General features: G+C 33.8%; 4 protein-coding genes across 4 annotated transcripts; 3 read left to right on the forward strand and 1 right to left on the reverse strand.

Moving 5' to 3' along the window:
- The first annotated feature begins 48 nt into the window (after positions 1-48).
- Positions 49-3,454, forward strand: LOC140056123 (fatty acid 2-hydroxylase-like). Its single transcript, XM_072101381.1, has 4 exons — positions 49-307; positions 1,004-1,305; positions 1,934-1,993; positions 2,858-3,454. The coding sequence occupies exons 2-4, from the start codon at positions 1,012-1,014 to the stop codon at positions 3,113-3,115; spliced, it is 612 nt and encodes a 203-aa protein (XP_071957482.1). The 5' UTR covers positions 49-307; positions 1,004-1,011; the 3' UTR covers positions 3,116-3,454.
- LOC140057759 (fatty acid 2-hydroxylase-like) lies at positions 3,172-4,346 on the forward strand. Its single transcript, XM_072103481.1, has 4 exons — positions 3,172-3,181; positions 3,591-3,754; positions 3,918-4,167; positions 4,276-4,346. The coding sequence occupies exons 1-4, from the start codon at positions 3,172-3,174 to the stop codon at positions 4,344-4,346; spliced, it is 495 nt and encodes a 164-aa protein (XP_071959582.1).
- LOC140056121 (MTOR-associated protein MEAK7-like) lies at positions 4,344-11,357 on the forward strand. The gene is made up of 10 exons (XM_072101379.1): positions 4,344-6,227; positions 6,779-6,952; positions 7,116-7,319; positions 7,543-7,666; positions 7,782-7,900; positions 8,082-8,397; positions 8,587-8,705; positions 9,362-9,544; positions 9,647-9,813; positions 10,684-11,357. Exons 2-9 carry the CDS (start codon positions 6,779-6,781, stop codon positions 9,788-9,790), a joined length of 1,383 nt encoding a protein of 460 aa, XP_071957480.1. The 5' UTR covers positions 4,344-6,227; the 3' UTR covers positions 9,791-9,813; positions 10,684-11,357.
- LOC140056122 (gamma-soluble NSF attachment protein-like) lies at positions 9,781-13,270 on the reverse strand. Its single transcript, XM_072101380.1, has 10 exons — positions 13,163-13,270; positions 12,742-12,809; positions 12,570-12,654; positions 12,240-12,288; positions 12,003-12,112; positions 11,653-11,719; positions 11,351-11,500; positions 11,116-11,195; positions 10,486-10,615; positions 9,781-10,400 (listed from the first exon to the last, which is right to left on the reverse strand). The coding sequence occupies exons 1-10, from the start codon at positions 13,219-13,221 to the stop codon at positions 10,281-10,283; spliced, it is 918 nt and encodes a 305-aa protein (XP_071957481.1). The 5' UTR covers positions 13,222-13,270; the 3' UTR covers positions 9,781-10,280.
- Between the last annotated feature and the right edge of the window lie 4,931 nt (positions 13,271-18,201).

Here is an 18,201-nt window from a genome sequence, read left to right on the forward strand (position 1 = left end):
CAGCGGTGGATGGATTCGGTTAACTGCACACAACGTAAGCAAAGGGGAAGCAAAGGTATGCTGCACCACACTACACACGAGTTAATCGATCCAGTCCTGTCAGTTGTCCCAAGCTTGCTAGGCGTTGAATCAATAGTCAACCAAAGATATTTTGGCCTTGAAATTGTGATTGCTCGTTCAAGCTCTACAGTCGAATTTGCGGATCCGTTGAGTAAAATAAAAGCATTATCCATTAATTTGTATGCTCAATATATTGTGCATCCATATTATGAAATGTAACCTTTATTTACACATTGTTGAGTAGAAGGTAAGAAATTTGTTAATAAATAAATATGTTTATAATATAAATTGACAGTTAGTTAGGCCTAATAATAATAATATGTAGGCCTAGCTAGGCTAGTACTGTCTGTAGGATGACTGCTGTAGTAAGTAGGCCTAGTATGTAGCTCCACTGTTTGCTTCCTCAACTGCTATCACCCCGGCGCCTCCCATAATCACTTTAGTTACACCTGACCGACCCCACCTTCCTCAACTGCTCCCTCCCCGCCTCCCTCAACTGCTCACTCCCCGCCTCCCTCAACTGCTCCCTCCCTGCCTCCCTAAATCACATTAGTTACGCCCGACTGACCCTGCCTCTCTAAATATAATTTCCATCCCAAACCCTCAACGAATACCACCCCACCTCCCTTAGTTGTAGTATTAACTGTCCCCTCGACTGCTCCCGCCCTGCATCCCTAAATCACTTAAAGTTACACCCGACCAACCCTGCCTATCTCAATATAATTTCCACCCCAAATTCTCCCTATTATTAACTGTTTCACTCGACCGCTCCACCCCCAGTTCCCCCCAAAATAATCGCCAACACTTAGCTAATTACGGTAATTTAAATTTCAATTTTGTAGACATTTAAATACTGTAAATTGCTATTTAAACTTTAATTTTAAGTGAGGGATGAACTCAGTAAATCAGAAATACTGTATATACTAATTTGTTAATTTTACAGTATTACAAATGGGGGAGGCCAATATCAATAAGGGTGATGAAATGTGGGACGATGAACGAGTCAAGGAAGAAATCAAACTAGGAAGATTGCTTGTCATATTAGATGAAAATGTGTATGATTGCAGTAGATTTGCTAATATTCATCCAGGGGGTAGAAATTATATTGAACAATATTGTGGAAGGCAAATGCATAATGTAATGTATAATGGACCTCATGAACACTCTTTCAATGCTTATCAATTGATGAAGGATTATTATTGTGGGAAATTAGCCAAAACATCAAGATATTTACCATTACAAAAGGTGTGTAACTATTTTCTTTAATATTGATCCATAAATAGCAATAAATGTAAGAATCTCCTCAAAAGGTGTGCTACATAATGATCAAAACCAACTAAATGCTTGTCCACCACCTGCATGCAAATTGCCCATGTGATTCAAATCTGTGATAATAAAAGATGACTTGAACATTTTGAGGTGCTCTCCAGAACTGGCATTACCCAGACTAGAATACTGTATAAAGGTTAAGACTGAATGTTTGAACAGTGAGCTTGTGACTGGATAGTTGTTAACGAGTCACAGTGTATGCTTTGTAATAAATACTGTACACACATTAAATACCTGCATAATAATATTATAGGCAATTGTAATTGAATATTCAGTTTAATTGTTAAACTATTTGGAAATCAAGATAAAACAAATCGCAAACTAAACGGTTAATTTGTGCATATTAAAATTAATCACAATAATAATATCTTCATTCTTTATTCAATAAAAACATTTAGAATTCAAAGAATGATCCAGGTCATTGTCAAACAATAATAAGACATTCAACACAAAACACATATAAATTGATCAAACATATAAATAAAAGATTTTTATCCAGGCATTGTTGTTGGTGTATTGATAAGGTAAAATGTATTTTTTACAGAAAAAAGATGTTGATAAAATGACTGTGGATAACACCAGTCAACAAACTTGCTCATCTGAGGTTGGTGAACACTTTATAACTTATTATTATTATTATTAACTCTGTGCAAAAGTTCAAGAATTTCCCAGTTAATAAAAAAGGCCTAACTAAACACGTTATGCTATACAGTGTATTAAATCATGGATGGATTGAGGGCTTATTGTGATTTGTACTGCTGGACAATGAATCTGTACTGTGAAATGCCAGCGGGTATTGTGTGTGATTGTTAAGCAACTTATTTGCTCTAGATATCTTTTATATTTGTCCCCTGAAACACAAAAAATGAAGGTCAAAATAATCTAAATTTAAATTGGCCATATCAAAGTAATATTTAAAGTTTACGTAATTAATAGGTAAATTAATTTGATTACATTTCGTCTCGAAAATTGTCATGAGCAAAAGTAAACAAAGATTTCAAACCACGAGTATGCATTATGCATGATGCTAATTAGGATTGTTTACAACTCGTCACAGTTCAGAAGGTGTTTTCACACAGATCGCGAGGAAGTTTTATGATTATGCATACAGAGTAGCCAAACAAGCGCGTTGCATTATGAGATATGTTTTGATCGAAAACTTTGACTGGAAGTCAAAGTTATTTTTTGAACAAAAAAATGTCTGTATTTCAGTTAAATAATTTTTTTTGACTAATTTTTTGGTGAAAGTTAATAACTATTATGATACTTCAAAATTACCCACTTTTTTTAAAAATCTTTTTTAAAAATTTTTTTTGGAATTAGTCAAAGGGACAATACATCTTTAAGCTTTAAATTCAATACAGTCCTGTTAACTTTATTTATGTAGTACAATGTTTATCTTTTTATTGCTTTATACATTAAATAAAAGTTTATGCTGACAGTTAGGATTATATGTTGCTCTTAACAGATTGATTGGAGTAAGCCTGTGCTTTGGCAAGTATATAAACTTGGTGCCAACTACAACCAGTGGGTTCATACACCTGTTGATAAACCTTTGCGACTTTTTAAATCAGACTTTGCAGAGTTTTTTTCCAAAACACCTTGGTTTGTTATACCAATCTTTTGGATACCTGTCATTTTATTTGCATCATTTAGAAGCATTTTAACCTTCACTGAATCAACACCACAATGGTCAGGTAAATTTACTAACCTACCCAACTACTAACTTATTACAAATAGTACCAGCATGTAAAATTTAATGTATATAAATTAGTTATTATAATGAAGCAGTGTATTTTTAAACCAGGAACAGTTGAATAATTCATTAAAGGCTGGATTATCAATTAACTCAAATAGAAAAACATGATTTGTCATTAACAGTGTACAACTTTAATCAGTTCTATTTACAGTATTGTATCAACATAGAAGTAAATTAACCAGTAACCCTATAATACTGTGTAACCAAGTTGAGTAAAAATGGCAAAAATTTGGGAATTTGTACAGTAAATTGTTATGCAATTGTCTTGTGTCCATATTTAGAGTAAATTAGAGGGTGAGTGAGATTATAGCGTATATTGCAAAGATGAATCTGTGATGTCATCATTTGTCCATATTTAGACTAAATTAGAGGGTGAGTGAGATTATAGCGTATATTGCAAAGATTAATCTGTGATGTCATCATTCTTTCTATTTGTTTGCAGGCTTTGATGTACTTGAGATGTTCATCTTGTATTTCATTGCTGGTGTTGTGACTTGGACAATTCTGGAATATGCTCTTCATAGATTTCTGTTTCATTTAGAACCTTCCCCAAAGTATCCAATGTTAGTTACATTTCATTTCTTACTGCATGGCCAGCATCACAAAGTAAGTCATGTATTAACATTTAAAAACATATTTACTCATATTATCTTTGTTAGTAATTTTGTGTTTATTTTAGTCCTTATAATATGCAATAAGTTTAGCTAATTGTTTATTGAGTATTAAAGCAGATGAATATCTAAACAGCATACTATTTGTTTTCTAACAGGTGCCTTTTGATTCAGGCCGTCTTGTTTTTCCTCCTGCCGTTGCCTCAATATTAGCTGTTTGTTATTACATCATTATTGGATTTTGTCTTGAAGTTGGTAAAGCACAGGCTTTGTTTGCAGGCACTGTGTTGGGCTATGTTTGTTATGATCTTATTCACTATTATTTACATTATGGAAAGCCATCATTTTCTTACTTCAAGATGTTAAAAGTATATCATGTTAAACACCATTTTGAAGACAAAGACAGAGGTATTGTTATTTGTTTTGAAGTACTGTAGTTAAATCATTGCTATAACTTGAGTAGTATACCAAATAATACTGTATTACTAATTATCACATTTTTTATTATGTGTTTAGGGTTTGGAATATCAAGCCCAATATGGGATATGCCATTTGGTACGCAGCTCGACCTCACCAACAAAGAATAAATGCTTCAAGCCCAATATGGGATATGCCATTTGGTACGCAGCTCGACCTCACCAACAAAGAATAAATGCTTTATGAACTGGATCGACAACAATATTCAGATGATTATCTTTAATAAGATTCTTAATTTCCATATATCTGAAAACCAAAATAAAATAAATGTTACAATATATTCTAATAGTTAGCATACTAATTAGTACAGTTACTAATTGCATGTAAAAATGTGATATATTTTATATGAATTTAAAGCAGGCCTTAAAATAGGTGTGTGCCGAAGCTTGCCTATTTAACAAACAAATACTATTCTATGCACATATTTAGCTAATTATCTGAAAAGACAATTTGCTTTTTAAAATTATTTATTTTCACGTTCTCATATTATTTCTTTTCTAAATTGCAACTGTTTATATATACCATCATTATGATGAAATCATACAGTAGTTAATCCAATTGATAGATACTGATTATATGCCATCGTTATGATGAAATTGATAGATACTGTTTATATATGATGAAATCATAGTTTGTTTTTCTTCATTTTGGGATATGATAGAAATAGCTAGGTATGAGCTATTTGGTTTATATCCGTTTTTTTATAATATGGACTATGGATCCTTCATGTCATAAATATTAAACCTGGACATGGTGCTGCTGTGTATTTCTTTGGATGTTGTATTATAATGCATCATACATCTACTGATGTGAATAAAGTTAATGATTCATGCTATGGTGGACTAATTACTAACAATCTGATTGTAATAATGTACTTAGTTCATTTTGTTTGCTGTGAATACTATAGATAATTTCAAGACTACTACTAATCATAAATATTTAGTATAATTTAAAGGTTTATTAAAGTTTCTCTCCTTCCATTTATATTATACCTGTACATTATATATTATATATTTGAAACTGGCACACTGCAATGTGTATAGTATTTATAATAAATTGATTTATTTACTGGTTAAGATCATGGACCTAGGTTAAGATCATGGACCTAGGTTCATGCTTTCATTATGCAATGTTTACTGATAGAACATGACCTATCAAAGGTCAACGTTTAATGAAGTGAATCGTATAATCATGTTTTTTATACTTGATATATTTTTGTAGCATTTTATTTGATCTTGATAAAACGATCATAATGCATAGTAGAATGATCATGTAGTACTTACACATTTGTTTATGAAAATAACAAGAAAGAGAATTTTGAATCATGGAAAAAAATTTGGTTTTTATTGTTTTGTGATGGTGTACAAAGATAGAAGTACCGATGCAGTTTCACCTTTTTTAATAGCTTAGTGAATAACTATAGATTTACTTGGTATTTGGTATTTAGATTTATTTAATTTGGTTTTTGATCAACTCTTTATGAGCTGCATCTGCATACTGAAGGTGCTTCCAGCAAACATGTTTGTATTCCTTTTATTTATTAATATATTAGTAAAACTGCTGTAGTATTTAATACTGGTAACTCTAACTTTAATAACAAATACTAACCAAACTCAGCAAGAAGAGCAACTTTCATTAGCTGATTATATGTTTATCATCTTGAATGAACGATGTCCGGGAATAGTGGAATAAAACAAAATACTTTAGTTTCGTTTTTGCTTATTATTTTTCTTTATTATGTATGAATGTAGAGCGAAGTGAGGTGGTGAAGAGTTTACTTTTACAGTTTCTTTCCGATTAAACTGTAATATTAAATGGTTTTAGTCTTGTTACGATTGCTGCACATTGACTACAGCTGTAACCAAAATTTGTGCATTTGGCCTTCCATACATGTAACTGGTTGTGTAGCGCGCGATGCTTTAATGTGGTGTAGTAGCATTCGCAGCCTCATCAGCAGCAGACAGTAATCACTTTTCAAACTTAATAAACAGGTATAGTACTAAACAATTTTAATGAATAGCACCTAGGTAGGCATACATAAAGTCATTTTGTTATACCATATCTACTCTCTGCTTTATATTTACGTAGCATAGATCGTATATTTAGGTACGTGCTTAGGTTTAGTGGACGTTTCATTTCGGTCGCGTGTCAATTGAGGTAAATGTATGCGTTTAAGGGTATCGGTCGCCATGTATAGCACGCCAAGTATGCATTATTAATACACGAACATGCATTTTACAGTAAACTGTTTTAGAACGCCCATTTTATTGGCGTCTTTTAAATTAAAATCGAGGTATATATAATTACTATTGTTTTGTTAAATAATGATTGAACTGCATAAGTTACAGATATATTCTTCTTGATTAACAAATTTGAAAGCTATTTTTTAGTGATCCTTAGTCATCATAGTACCACCAGTGTGAAAAAAACGTCATGTTTTTTACAAAAAAGTGCAGGATTATTCTCCTTAACCACAGTCTACTATTGTGCATTATTTTATGTTCTCCATTTTCTTGATTTTGAATTTATGATTCTTTTTAAGATGAAAATGGGAGCAGCTAAATCAACGAGTGATTCTGCTTCAAGGTCTTTGACCAAATACAATCAGTCCATTACACTATTCTCTCCTGAAGAACTTGCTGAGTTAAAGTTAATTTTCCATGACATTTGTAGAGATAATGCTAATAAAAATGTATTTTGTGAACAACATTTAAAGGTATGAATAAAAACATTGTTCCCTATACATTAAAAAAGATGCCCACAAATTTCCCCTTGATTTTTTTATAAACTGTTTAAAACTAGTCTATTTCTAGAAACCTAAGTATACAATATTGTGATATTGAAAAGATTTATTATCTATTATTATTTATAATTCACAGAAATATATTAGTGGTAGAGTACCAGACACAATTGTGAGTAAATTATTTATGATGATGTGCGACAAAGAAGAGTATGTATCATATGAGAATTTTATGGTTTCCATGGCAGATTTTATTAAAGGAATGGTTGATCAACAGGCATCTGTTTTGTACACACTGGCAATTTCTGAAGACAAAATATTCACTTTAAGTTCTTTTAGAAAGGTGAGCAAAACACAATTATAATAGGAACATTTATTTATCATACTTATTTATTATCATGTAAATAGTGCACTATATAATATGCAGACTCTGGTAGCCTACTGTACATTAGGAGCACAAAAACAGATTGAATGCAAGATCACCATCTGACCAGGGCCAGCCTCATCGTAGGTTACAGGACCCACCCTAAATGTCATGTCATAATATAATTATTTACATGATTCAGGTACTTGAAATGTTTCTTAAGTGTTATGAGGCTATTCTTAAGAACATGGATGTTAATCTGACACCATCAGACACGACAAAACCAAATCAAGTTTTCGTGGATGTATGTGTGCAAAACGTTCAAGGTAAGGTTACCTATGGTACAATTTAATCTGTTTATGCTCAATCACATCATCCTAATGATATTGACCTCTAATGTAATATCATTGCTAGCAGTAAGTATTATTTTGCGTTGTTTAGATGGAGATATAAAGAGTGCCCTCGATGTTTGCACATGGCTTCAAGACAAACCGCTGATTCAGACAATTCTAACCGACATAATGATGTATTGCTTTCATATAAAAAACAATCAACTAAAGGTACCATCAGTTTTTTTAAATTAAATTGTGTGTTCTTACTAGTAGTATCATTCTGATGTTATGGTTAAATTGTTATTTTTATTATTTTTTGCTTTTTTATGGTAGTTCACCTCATTGCCATGTCATTTTCTAAATGTTTTAATCGCACTCAAAGTAATCATCACATGTTGTTACTTTTCAGGAAGAGCAAAGTAAAGCAGATAGTACAACAACTTACTTGTCTCCACTGTTGCCACAATTGGTAGATGTAAATTGGGATAATTTCACATCTTTATTGAGCATGCCGTCTATTTTACTAATTAATCATCACTTACCTCACAATTTGAGGCATATTTGGAGATTAGTATATGCTGTTGATTTGCACGGAGCAAGCTTCTCTACACTTGTCAAAAAAATCAGCTTACAGGGACCAAGTATTCTACTAGTTAAAGACAAAGAGGGACATGTTTTTGGTGGATTTGCATCTGTAAATTGGAAAATTGGACCTAGTTTTATTGGTAATTAAATCTTTATTTTTAAATGACTATGATTATTGATAACTTGATTTATTATGTATGTCCAACTAGTATTGTACGATTTTGGTTAGTAAAGATATTTTTTCTTCAATGAAATAGAATTGAGGTTTAACAAGAGCGTGAGTATAATTAAAATGAACCATTAAGTTTTCCTTTTTCTATTTTTAATAGGTTCCAGTGAGTGTTTTTTATTCTCATTGTTGCCATCAATGGCAATATATGAAAGTACAAGTATCAATGAACATTACATGTATTTGAATATGGATCAAGAAACACTTCCTAATGGGCTAGTAAGTACAGTTGTGGCACAACAGTTTATCTCATTAAATTAGTCAAAGGTTCACCAGATTACAATAGAACCTTCTATTAAGAGGAAACCTTCAGACATTAACAAAGTGTTTCCGTACTAGAAAGGCTGTAGTGCTAAAACATAGAGCCATTGTTCATTTCACTGAAAATGTTCCCTAAAAAGGCTGTAGTGCTAAAACATAGAGCCATTGTTCATTTCACTGAAAGTGTTCCCTAAAAAGGCTGTAGTGCTAAAACATAGAGCCATTGTTCATTTCACTGAAAGTGTTCCCTAAAAAGGCTGTAGTGCTAAAACATAGAGCCATTGTTCATTTCACTGAAAGTGTTCCCTAAAAAGGCTGTAGTGCTAAAACATAGAGCCATTGTTCATTTCACTGAAAATGTTCCCTAAAAAGGCTGTAGTGCTAAAACCTAGAGCCATTGTTCATTTCACTGAAAATGTTCCCTAAAAAGGCTGTAGTGCTAAAACATAGAGCCATTGTTCATTTCACTGAAAGTGTCTCCTAAAAAGGCTGTAGTGCTAAAACATAGAGCCCTTGTTCATTTCACTGAAAGTGTTCCCCAAAGGGGGATGTCTACTGTACTGTACATTTATAAATTGTAGAGTAAACTGTATTTTTTAATATTTTAATTCTAGGGTATGGGAGGTCAGTTTAGTTATTTTGGTTTGTGGTTGGACCAAGATTTTGGTATAGGTCACAGTAAGGCTCAGCCGAGATGTACTACATATAACAGTACTCAACTCTCTGCATCAGAACAGTATAATGTTGATATGCTAGAGGTATGGGCAGTTGGAGATATTCCTAAAGTTACAATAAAGGTATAATATTTACATTTTATAATAAATTATAGTTAAAATAAATATTATTTATGAATATGAATGCGATTGTGCATAAATTAGATGCTTGAATATTACTTACAGGAAGAACAAACGTGCAGTATTTTAGACAAAGACCCAGAAGCAAGAGCTCTTTTGGATATCATAGGAAAAGAAAGAAAGAGTGAAGGATTAAGAGAAGATCCTACTAGTGACATTCCAGAGATTCACAACCTGCCACCTATGTAAAGCACCAAATCATTACATCACAGGTAGGCATACAACCTCATTTATACGTCTGAGTGTACTTAATTATTAAAACAGAATCTGGTAATACCATAATACTTTCACACTTTATATTCTGTGCGTGTACTTTACAATTTACACCACAAATGACATTAACAGTCCTAATAGTTATTAAATATTGTAAAGTTACTGTTTGAAATTCAATATAACGATGTAGATATAAACTATTTATTATACAAGTAATTTCTCAATCTACAGAAAATGCTGGGATATATTTATATTAACATTAATGAATACACATGATATACTCTTTGACTAATTATTACACAGCAACATAAAAGTAATTTCTAGGTGGATAGTTTACCATTGGTTCTGAATTTATTTGTACTTGTATTGTACAAAACGAAACAACATTTACACCAAGAAATAAAATACAATTTTGATTTATATTGCTACAAATAATGAATATGTCCATCTTTTGCTTCTGATTATATTAACATAAATTTCCCTCTGACAATTCATCATCATTTCCACCAACTGCTCCTACTTCTTTTGTTTCCACTTTGTCATTATTGCTACCTGGAGCTGTTAGTCCTCTTGCTAACTTGGCATACTAAATAAACAATTAAAATAATTCAAATACTGTAACAAACAACCTTGCCTCTTAATACTATAAATGCCTAAAATATTGCACTTACTTCATTGTCTAAATAAGTAAAATATGGCATTTTGCATATTTTTAAAACTCCTTCGCCATCTTGATTGTCATAAGCTTCTAGCAATTGTTGTAACAAATATGACGATTCATGTTCTGCAAATCCTTCCAAGCTATAAATAAAGCTATACATTCAGATTAACTCTGCTATGATATTCATTTTCTGTTTTTTTTTTTTCAGGAAATATATCCATATTAACAAGAAAGCAATGGGGTTATGAAACCACTCATTACAGTATAAAAGCAAGGAATTTATATTCAGGGGGTCTAAAAGAAGGCAAGATTTAAATGTTTTTTTTACTAATTAATCGTATGTTTTTAAATAAGGCTAACAAATGTTTGTTTGCTATCAAACACCACCCTGTTATGGATTGGATTTTGTAGAGCACTCCAACACAATCCAGTAAAGTGAAAAACTTAATAATTAACCAGTGGGCCATAGCATCACAAAGTTGATACAGATGTCGTTCAACACCTGGCAGAAAATGACCCACATAGGCCTAGCATACCATTCAATAATTCCCAGCTGCAGTAGCTGGTTTGGATGAATTAATAAAAAAAAGCTTTGTTTTTCCACCCCTTATTTAAAAAAATGGTATTGTCTTAGTCTTACTCAAATGATGCCTTCACGATTTTGTCTGCTGCAACATAGTCATTGGTGTAAAGAAAAACGAGCACAAGAACAGCAGTACTCTGTAAAGTCAAAAAAGAATGTACAGTGGTTAAAGGAAAGATCAGTCTAAAATTGTATATAAATTATATATAGAAAAGAAACAATATCAATATGCTGTTGTTTAGGAGAAGGTAATTACTAAATGTATAGTAATTAAGTTAATTGACATTCTTACTCTAAATGATGATTGGTAGTTTTCTAGTTCTATGTACATGTCTCTTTCCTTTTTTAAAACATTTGCTGCATCACTCATAAACTTCATTTTCACCATTAATCTTGCAGCTTTTCCAAGTAGGTCCACAGCCTGTCTTAATTTTTCTTCATTCTGTAAATAAATACAATCTCACTTTCAATAGCAACTGGTGGGCTAGTGTATGAGCATGTAGTTTTATAGGTCTCTGGTCTCTATTTAATTGAGCCTTAAATGTTACTACTTGCAATCATTTTTAGAATGTTTAATAGATCATTTCAACATACCTCTGCAACCTCTGATGCTTTCATGTACAGTTCTATTGCCTCTGAGGGATTCGGAGTTTCCATAATCCTATAAAACATTTAAAATAAAATATATTACAATTCTTGCGAGTCATGTAATTGTATAGCTTAATATTGAACAGTAATAACCTGTGTCTTGCAGCCTAGCTAGATTGCACAAAAGATTAAAGGTCCACACAGGTGAGATTTCCAACTGAAAAAATGGTCGAGTAGTGAGTTGAACCTGTGCTGATTGTATAGCTATGGTTTGCAGCACCTTAACTGATCTGCTGCTCGAACCCTAGTAATGCTACTGTATCTAGATAATTACATACTACCCATAGACAACTTACTTTGCAGCTCTTTCTAACATAATAGCTGCTGTATCTACAGAACCATACTGCCTGTATAGCTGTGACGCCCGTTTAATCAATTTAACAGCCTCATCGTACTGCTTCTGATCCTACAAAGATTACACATACATTACATTAGATAAAAAGCATCAGATGTAAATTTTTAGTTCCTTATGTGATTGCTTGCTGAAAGTAAAGTATCACTGCATTAAAAGTATATTAATAATTATATCCAACCTTCAAAATCATAGCCGCTTGCTCAAAATCTTTTGCTGCATGAAACAATCTTGTGATAAGAATTAAGGTCAATGAAACTGTAGTATTCTTTACCATTGATCTATTTAAACCAAATTGGATTATGTGTGAATCTATCTTTATTGCAATAAATTCAATTTTTTAAATGTTTTGTGTTGCTTTTATTTGGTTACAAGAACTTGGTTAAGCAGTACTGTACTTCATTATGTTACAATTAATGAATGTGTTTACTACCACCTAACCCTAACCCATAAATAAAAAAATATACTGGATTCTTGTTATTCACTTGAATCAGTAATCATGAAAGGATACGCTTTGTTCTGTCCATGACAATCAGCTGCACGCAAGTAAGTTTGTTTGGCCTCTTCAAAATGTTTGGCAACTTTAAAACACAAGGCTGTGATATAAAAGAAGACAATATGATATTAAATCATTATCAAGTAATTTATCATCAAGAATAAAAATAGATGAATCTTTACTGTACCTGCTTTTTCAAAACTATGTGCTGCACTGTCAAGATCAGGCTTCCACTTGAAAAACGATGTCTTCATACTGAAAATAAATTATGTTCAATTTAACTATTATTAGGTAGCCTATTAGTATTGCATAAATTTCCCAAGCTTATTTGAATTTGACAAATCAAATTGTTTTTTTTAATAGCAAAGTTCATTCTTAGTATTGTTTCCTCATTGAGGTTCATAAAATGGGATGAAGTGGGGCGAAACGTCCCGCCGGATTTGTACCCCTGCGCCTAGTATGTACATTAAGTACCAATGCGGCCTGCCTAGCTAGTAGTAGAGCTAATAAGAATAACGATCGGACTAGCCTACCCTAGCTAGGCTAAGAAAACTGGAATCTGGAAAGCTTTAAAGTCATTTTTTTTTTTCAAAAACATAAAAGCTTACTGCTTTTCTGCCTCATCCAATAGCTGTTTTGCTTCTTGTAATTTTTTATCAGAAGCCATAATGTTTTCTTTGTAGCTAGGCCTAGACTCTTTTTTTTAATGCGACCGACGTCTAGTCTCTAGCTTGCTGGGCTTGCACGACACGAGCACGTCCTCTAGAGGTGTGGTGTGTAGAGCCTAGCCTACGTCGTTTGTTTGTTTACCGTGCGTTTGACATGCATCAACATTGACGCATTAGTTACATGGTTGACGCGTTTTTTTATTTTACCAAAAGATCCGATCGATCCGGGGACAACTCCCTGATCGATCCATACAATATTATATAATTATAAATTAAATTATTTAAATTAATAATAATCGAATAAATTATAGACCTCCTTCAAATATTTTACCATCATCAGTGCTCCGCTCCCTGATCCAATAATTACCGGCGGCTCCCTCGCTCTCCCTCCCAAAGACCATCAGTGCTCCCCTGATCCAATTACCGGCGGCTCCCTCTCCCTAAACACCATCAGTGCACCCTGATCCAATTACCGGCGGATCCCTCTCTCCCCCTCCCCAAAGACCATCAGTGCTCCCCTGATCCAATTACCGGCGGCTCCCTCTCCCTAAACACCATCAGTGCACCCTGATCCAATTACCGGCGGCTCCCTCTCTCTCCCTCCCCAAAGACCATCAGTGCTCTCCTGATCCAATTACCGGCGGCTCCCTCTCCCTAAACACCATCAGTGCACCCTGATCCAATTACCGGCGGATCCCTCTCTCCCCCTCCCCAAAGACCATTAGTTCTCCCTGATCCAATTACCGGCGTCTCCCTCTCTCTTCCTCACCAAAGAACATCAGTGCTCCCTGATCCAATTACCGGCGGCTCCCTCTCTCCCCCCCCCCCTCCCCCAAAGACCATCAGTGCTCCCTGATCCAATTACCGGCGGCTCCCTCTCTCCCCCTCCAAAGACCATTAGTGCTTCCTGATCCAATTACCGGCGTCTCCCTCTCTCTTCCTCACCAAAGACCATCAGTGCATGCTCCCTGATCCAATTACCGGCGGCTCCCTCTCTCTCCCTCCAAAGACCATACAATGCCTCCTGTCCAATTACCGGCGGCTCCCTCTCTCCCCCTCCAAAGACCATTAGTGCTCCCTGATCCAATTACCGGCGTCTCCCTCTCTCTTCCTCACCAAAGAACATCAGTGTTCCCTGATGATCTAATTACCGGCGGCTTCCTCTCTCTCCCTCACCAAAGACCATCAGTGCTCCCTGATCCAATTACCGGCGGCTCCCTCTCTGTCCCTCACCACCAAAGACCATCAGTGCTGCCTGATCCAATTACCGGCAGCTCCCTCTCTCTCCCTCCCCTCACCACCAAAGACCATCAGTGCTCCCTGATCCAATTACCGGCAGCTCCCTCTCTCTCCCTCACACCAAAGACCATGGAGCTAAATTTTACCATCATCATCAGTGCTCGATCCAATTACCCGCGGCTCCGCGGCTCCCTCACCAAAAAGACCATGGAGGTAAATGTTATACCTCCATGCCAAAGACCATGCATTTCTTTCAAAATCCTTTCAATAATAGACCAGTTTAAATAAATGTTTATAATGCATTTTTAGTGTAAACCAGCCATTGACATTTTGAAGAAGAAAATCGCAGACCTGGCAAGGCTAAACTGCAATTTTTTAAATACACACAATTAAATGAACCTGATTGTACATTTGCCCTAACCCTTTTCGGTGGGAGCAAGATATTACTGACATTTAAATTTCTCTAAAATAGTAGTAATTAGCGCGCGTCTGTACTGTCTTAATTTGAAGAGACCAATACTGACCACTCTGCAACCTCTCGCATGTCTGGTTGTAATAGATGGAGGTATAGATACACACAAAGAGACCAATATACTGACCACTCTGCAACCTCTCACATGTCACGTCTGGTTGTAATAGATGGAGGTATAGATACACACAAAGAGACCAATATACTGACCACTCTGCAACCTCTCGCATGTCTGGTTGTAATAGATGGAGGTATAGATACACACAAAGAGACCAATATACTGACCACTCTGCAACCTCTCACATGTCTGGTTGTAATAGATGGAGGTATAGATACACACAAAGAGACCAATATACTGACCACTCTGCAACCTCTCGCATGTCTGGTTGTAATAGATGGAGGAGGTATAGATAACACAGAGATAGAATTTCTATACTGTATAGATAAAAATAATTTGTGTAACAAAAGGAAACAGCATAATAATATAGTATGTACATTTTTATTATAATCAAAATTTAATAATAATTAAAATTTAAAATTAAAATTGACTAGCTACAATAGGGCTACAAAATATAAATACAAAGACAAAAAATCACAAATTATCATTTGTAGTGTCGTAGAGTATTAATTGAATTAATATATGAAGAATTAAATAAATGCCATTTATTTTTATAAATGGTCTGAGTCATTTATTTATTTATGCAAAAACTAACTGATGATAAATGAACGAACGATTCGATTTGGTGGATGATTTGTGCGGCACGCATGATTGTACGGTAGGTAGCCAATATATAGTGACCTTGGAATTTTGTTATGGTTGTAATTGTATTTTTGGCGGGGATTGCCTTCCATAGGAAAATGATTGCGACGCCGCCATCCTTGTTGTTTAATAATATTATGCAATAGTTTTATACAATTTCTGAGTAGGTAACCTTACTTACACTTACTGTTTACACCGACTTTACACACTTACTAACCATCTAGGCTAGTCCTACCTACATCTACCAGTTATATTGTAAGTATTTGATAAGCTATTTTATATGATTAGGCTAGGATATTAGAGTATTTTTACTTTCAATATAGGCATTTTTAGTTAGGCTACCGCCGACAATCACTCTCTGGACCGGCCAATCTGTAATTTCTCTCTCTCGCGTGTTGTAGAGCTAGGCGCGTGTCTCGTCTAGTAGAGGCCTAGCCGATTTACTTAATACAGTTGAATTTCTTAATCTTTTATATATATATATATATATATATATATATAGCCATATAATAATAGGCCCATGTTTTATCTTTGTAGGTACAGTAGAGTCAAAATGGTCTAGTCTAGCCTATTTATAATTTAGGTGTACTGCTGTACTGAGTGTACTACAGTACTAAATTCGGATGAATTCTGTCACTATGACCGATTGAATATATCAATACATTCATTGGAGAATATGTTTAATCGTATATAACATTGCATTTTAAATACAGTGTGGAGGTAAAACTCATTCATATAATTAATCTAACATGCCTTTTTATTGTATTTTTAGAAATTAATGATCATGGAAAGTGACAACCTAGAGTTACATGAAACTGACAACAATAAAAATACTGAGTATTCTGAAAGAAGAAAAAGAAACAATATTGCTGTTCGAAAAAGTCGCAATAAAACAAGACAACAACACAAAGAAACTCAAGAAAAAGTTGAAAAACTCAAGTCTGAAAATGCAAAACTTGAAGAAAAAGTAAAACTATTATCAAAAGAATTAACTGTTTTGAAAGATCTGTTTCTTGTACAAGCTAAGGATGTCCCAGACCCAAGTACCACATATGCGTTATGTAATGCTCAATGCAATGAAAACAAAACACAATCGATTGAAGAAGAAGATGATACCACGGCCCTCGTTGATCATCAATATTCAAGACATACTACAAATACAAGTAAACAGAAGTTGTAATGACATATTCCGGAGACAACACTAAATTTGTTCAAACTCAAAATCTGTGTAAAATAATAAGAGTTTCGGCATGGCTGCCTTTGTTTATTTAACAATTGTTAGTGAATACAATCATGTTGTATTATGGTATAGTAATTCATTATACAATACACACAGCACCATTACAAAGCAATTTGCTTTATGTACATTATTATTAAAGACTTTTTAGTAAATTAGGCCTCCACAATAACAAGCTTCATTATTACATTAGCCATTTTGTTGTAGTTTATTAGGCCTCCTCCACAATAACAAGCTTCATTATTACATTAGCCATTTTGTTGTAGTTTATTAGGCCACAATAACAAGTTTCATTATTACATTAGCCATTTTGTTGTAGTTTATTAGGCCTCCTCCACAATAACAAGCTTCATTATTACATTAGCCATTTTGTTGTAGTTTATTAGGCCTCCACAATAACAAGCTTCATTATTACATTAGCCATTTTGTTGTAGTTTATTAGGCCTCCTCCACAATAACAAGCTTCATTATTACATTAGCCATTTTGTTGTAGTTTATTAGGCCTCCTCCACAATAACAAGCTTCATTATTACATTAGCCATTTTGTTGTAGTTTATTAGGCCTCCACAATAACAAGCTTCATTATTACATTAGCCATTTTGTTGTAGTTTATTAGGCCTCCACAATAACAAGCTTCATTATTACATTAGCCATTTTGTTGTAGTTTATTAGGCCTCCACAATAACAAGCTTCATTATTACATTAGCCATTTTGTTGTAGTTTATTAGGCCTCCACAATAACAAGCTTCATTATTACATTAGCCATTTTGTTGTAGTTTATTAGGCCACAATAACAAGCTTCATTATTACATTAGCCATTTTGTTTCATCTATCTTACAATTATTGTACTATTCATCATAAGAAGTGCTAAATTAGCCATTATTCTTTTATTCATTTATTTAGTTTATCAAATTAATAATACTGAATTATAAATGGTTCGTTTTAGACTAATAATAAACCATTAATTTCTCTAACTACTGGCCAGCACTGCAACTGGACATTACCATTATCCGTAATAATAATTTCTGTAAGTTCTGGATCTTACTAAAATATATAACTCCGTTTATTCTATATTGATTGTCTGTAATGTATTTGTCAAGATCTCATTGGACGTTTGAACTACTCTTGGTGTAGCATGTATACAGCACACCTTATTAAAACAAATTATTATATTAAACGTCGTGCACAAAACGCGATAGTTATTAGATGCTACAGAGATGTACACTCTTATTATTTATTTACAACTCTTTTGCCGCTGCTACTGTGCGTTCTCC

This window comes from Antedon mediterranea, chromosome 8 (assembly GCF_964355755.1).
Source record: "Antedon mediterranea chromosome 8, ecAntMedi1.1, whole genome shotgun sequence".
Lineage (NCBI taxonomy): Eukaryota > Metazoa > Echinodermata > Crinoidea > Comatulida > Antedonidae > Antedon > Antedon mediterranea.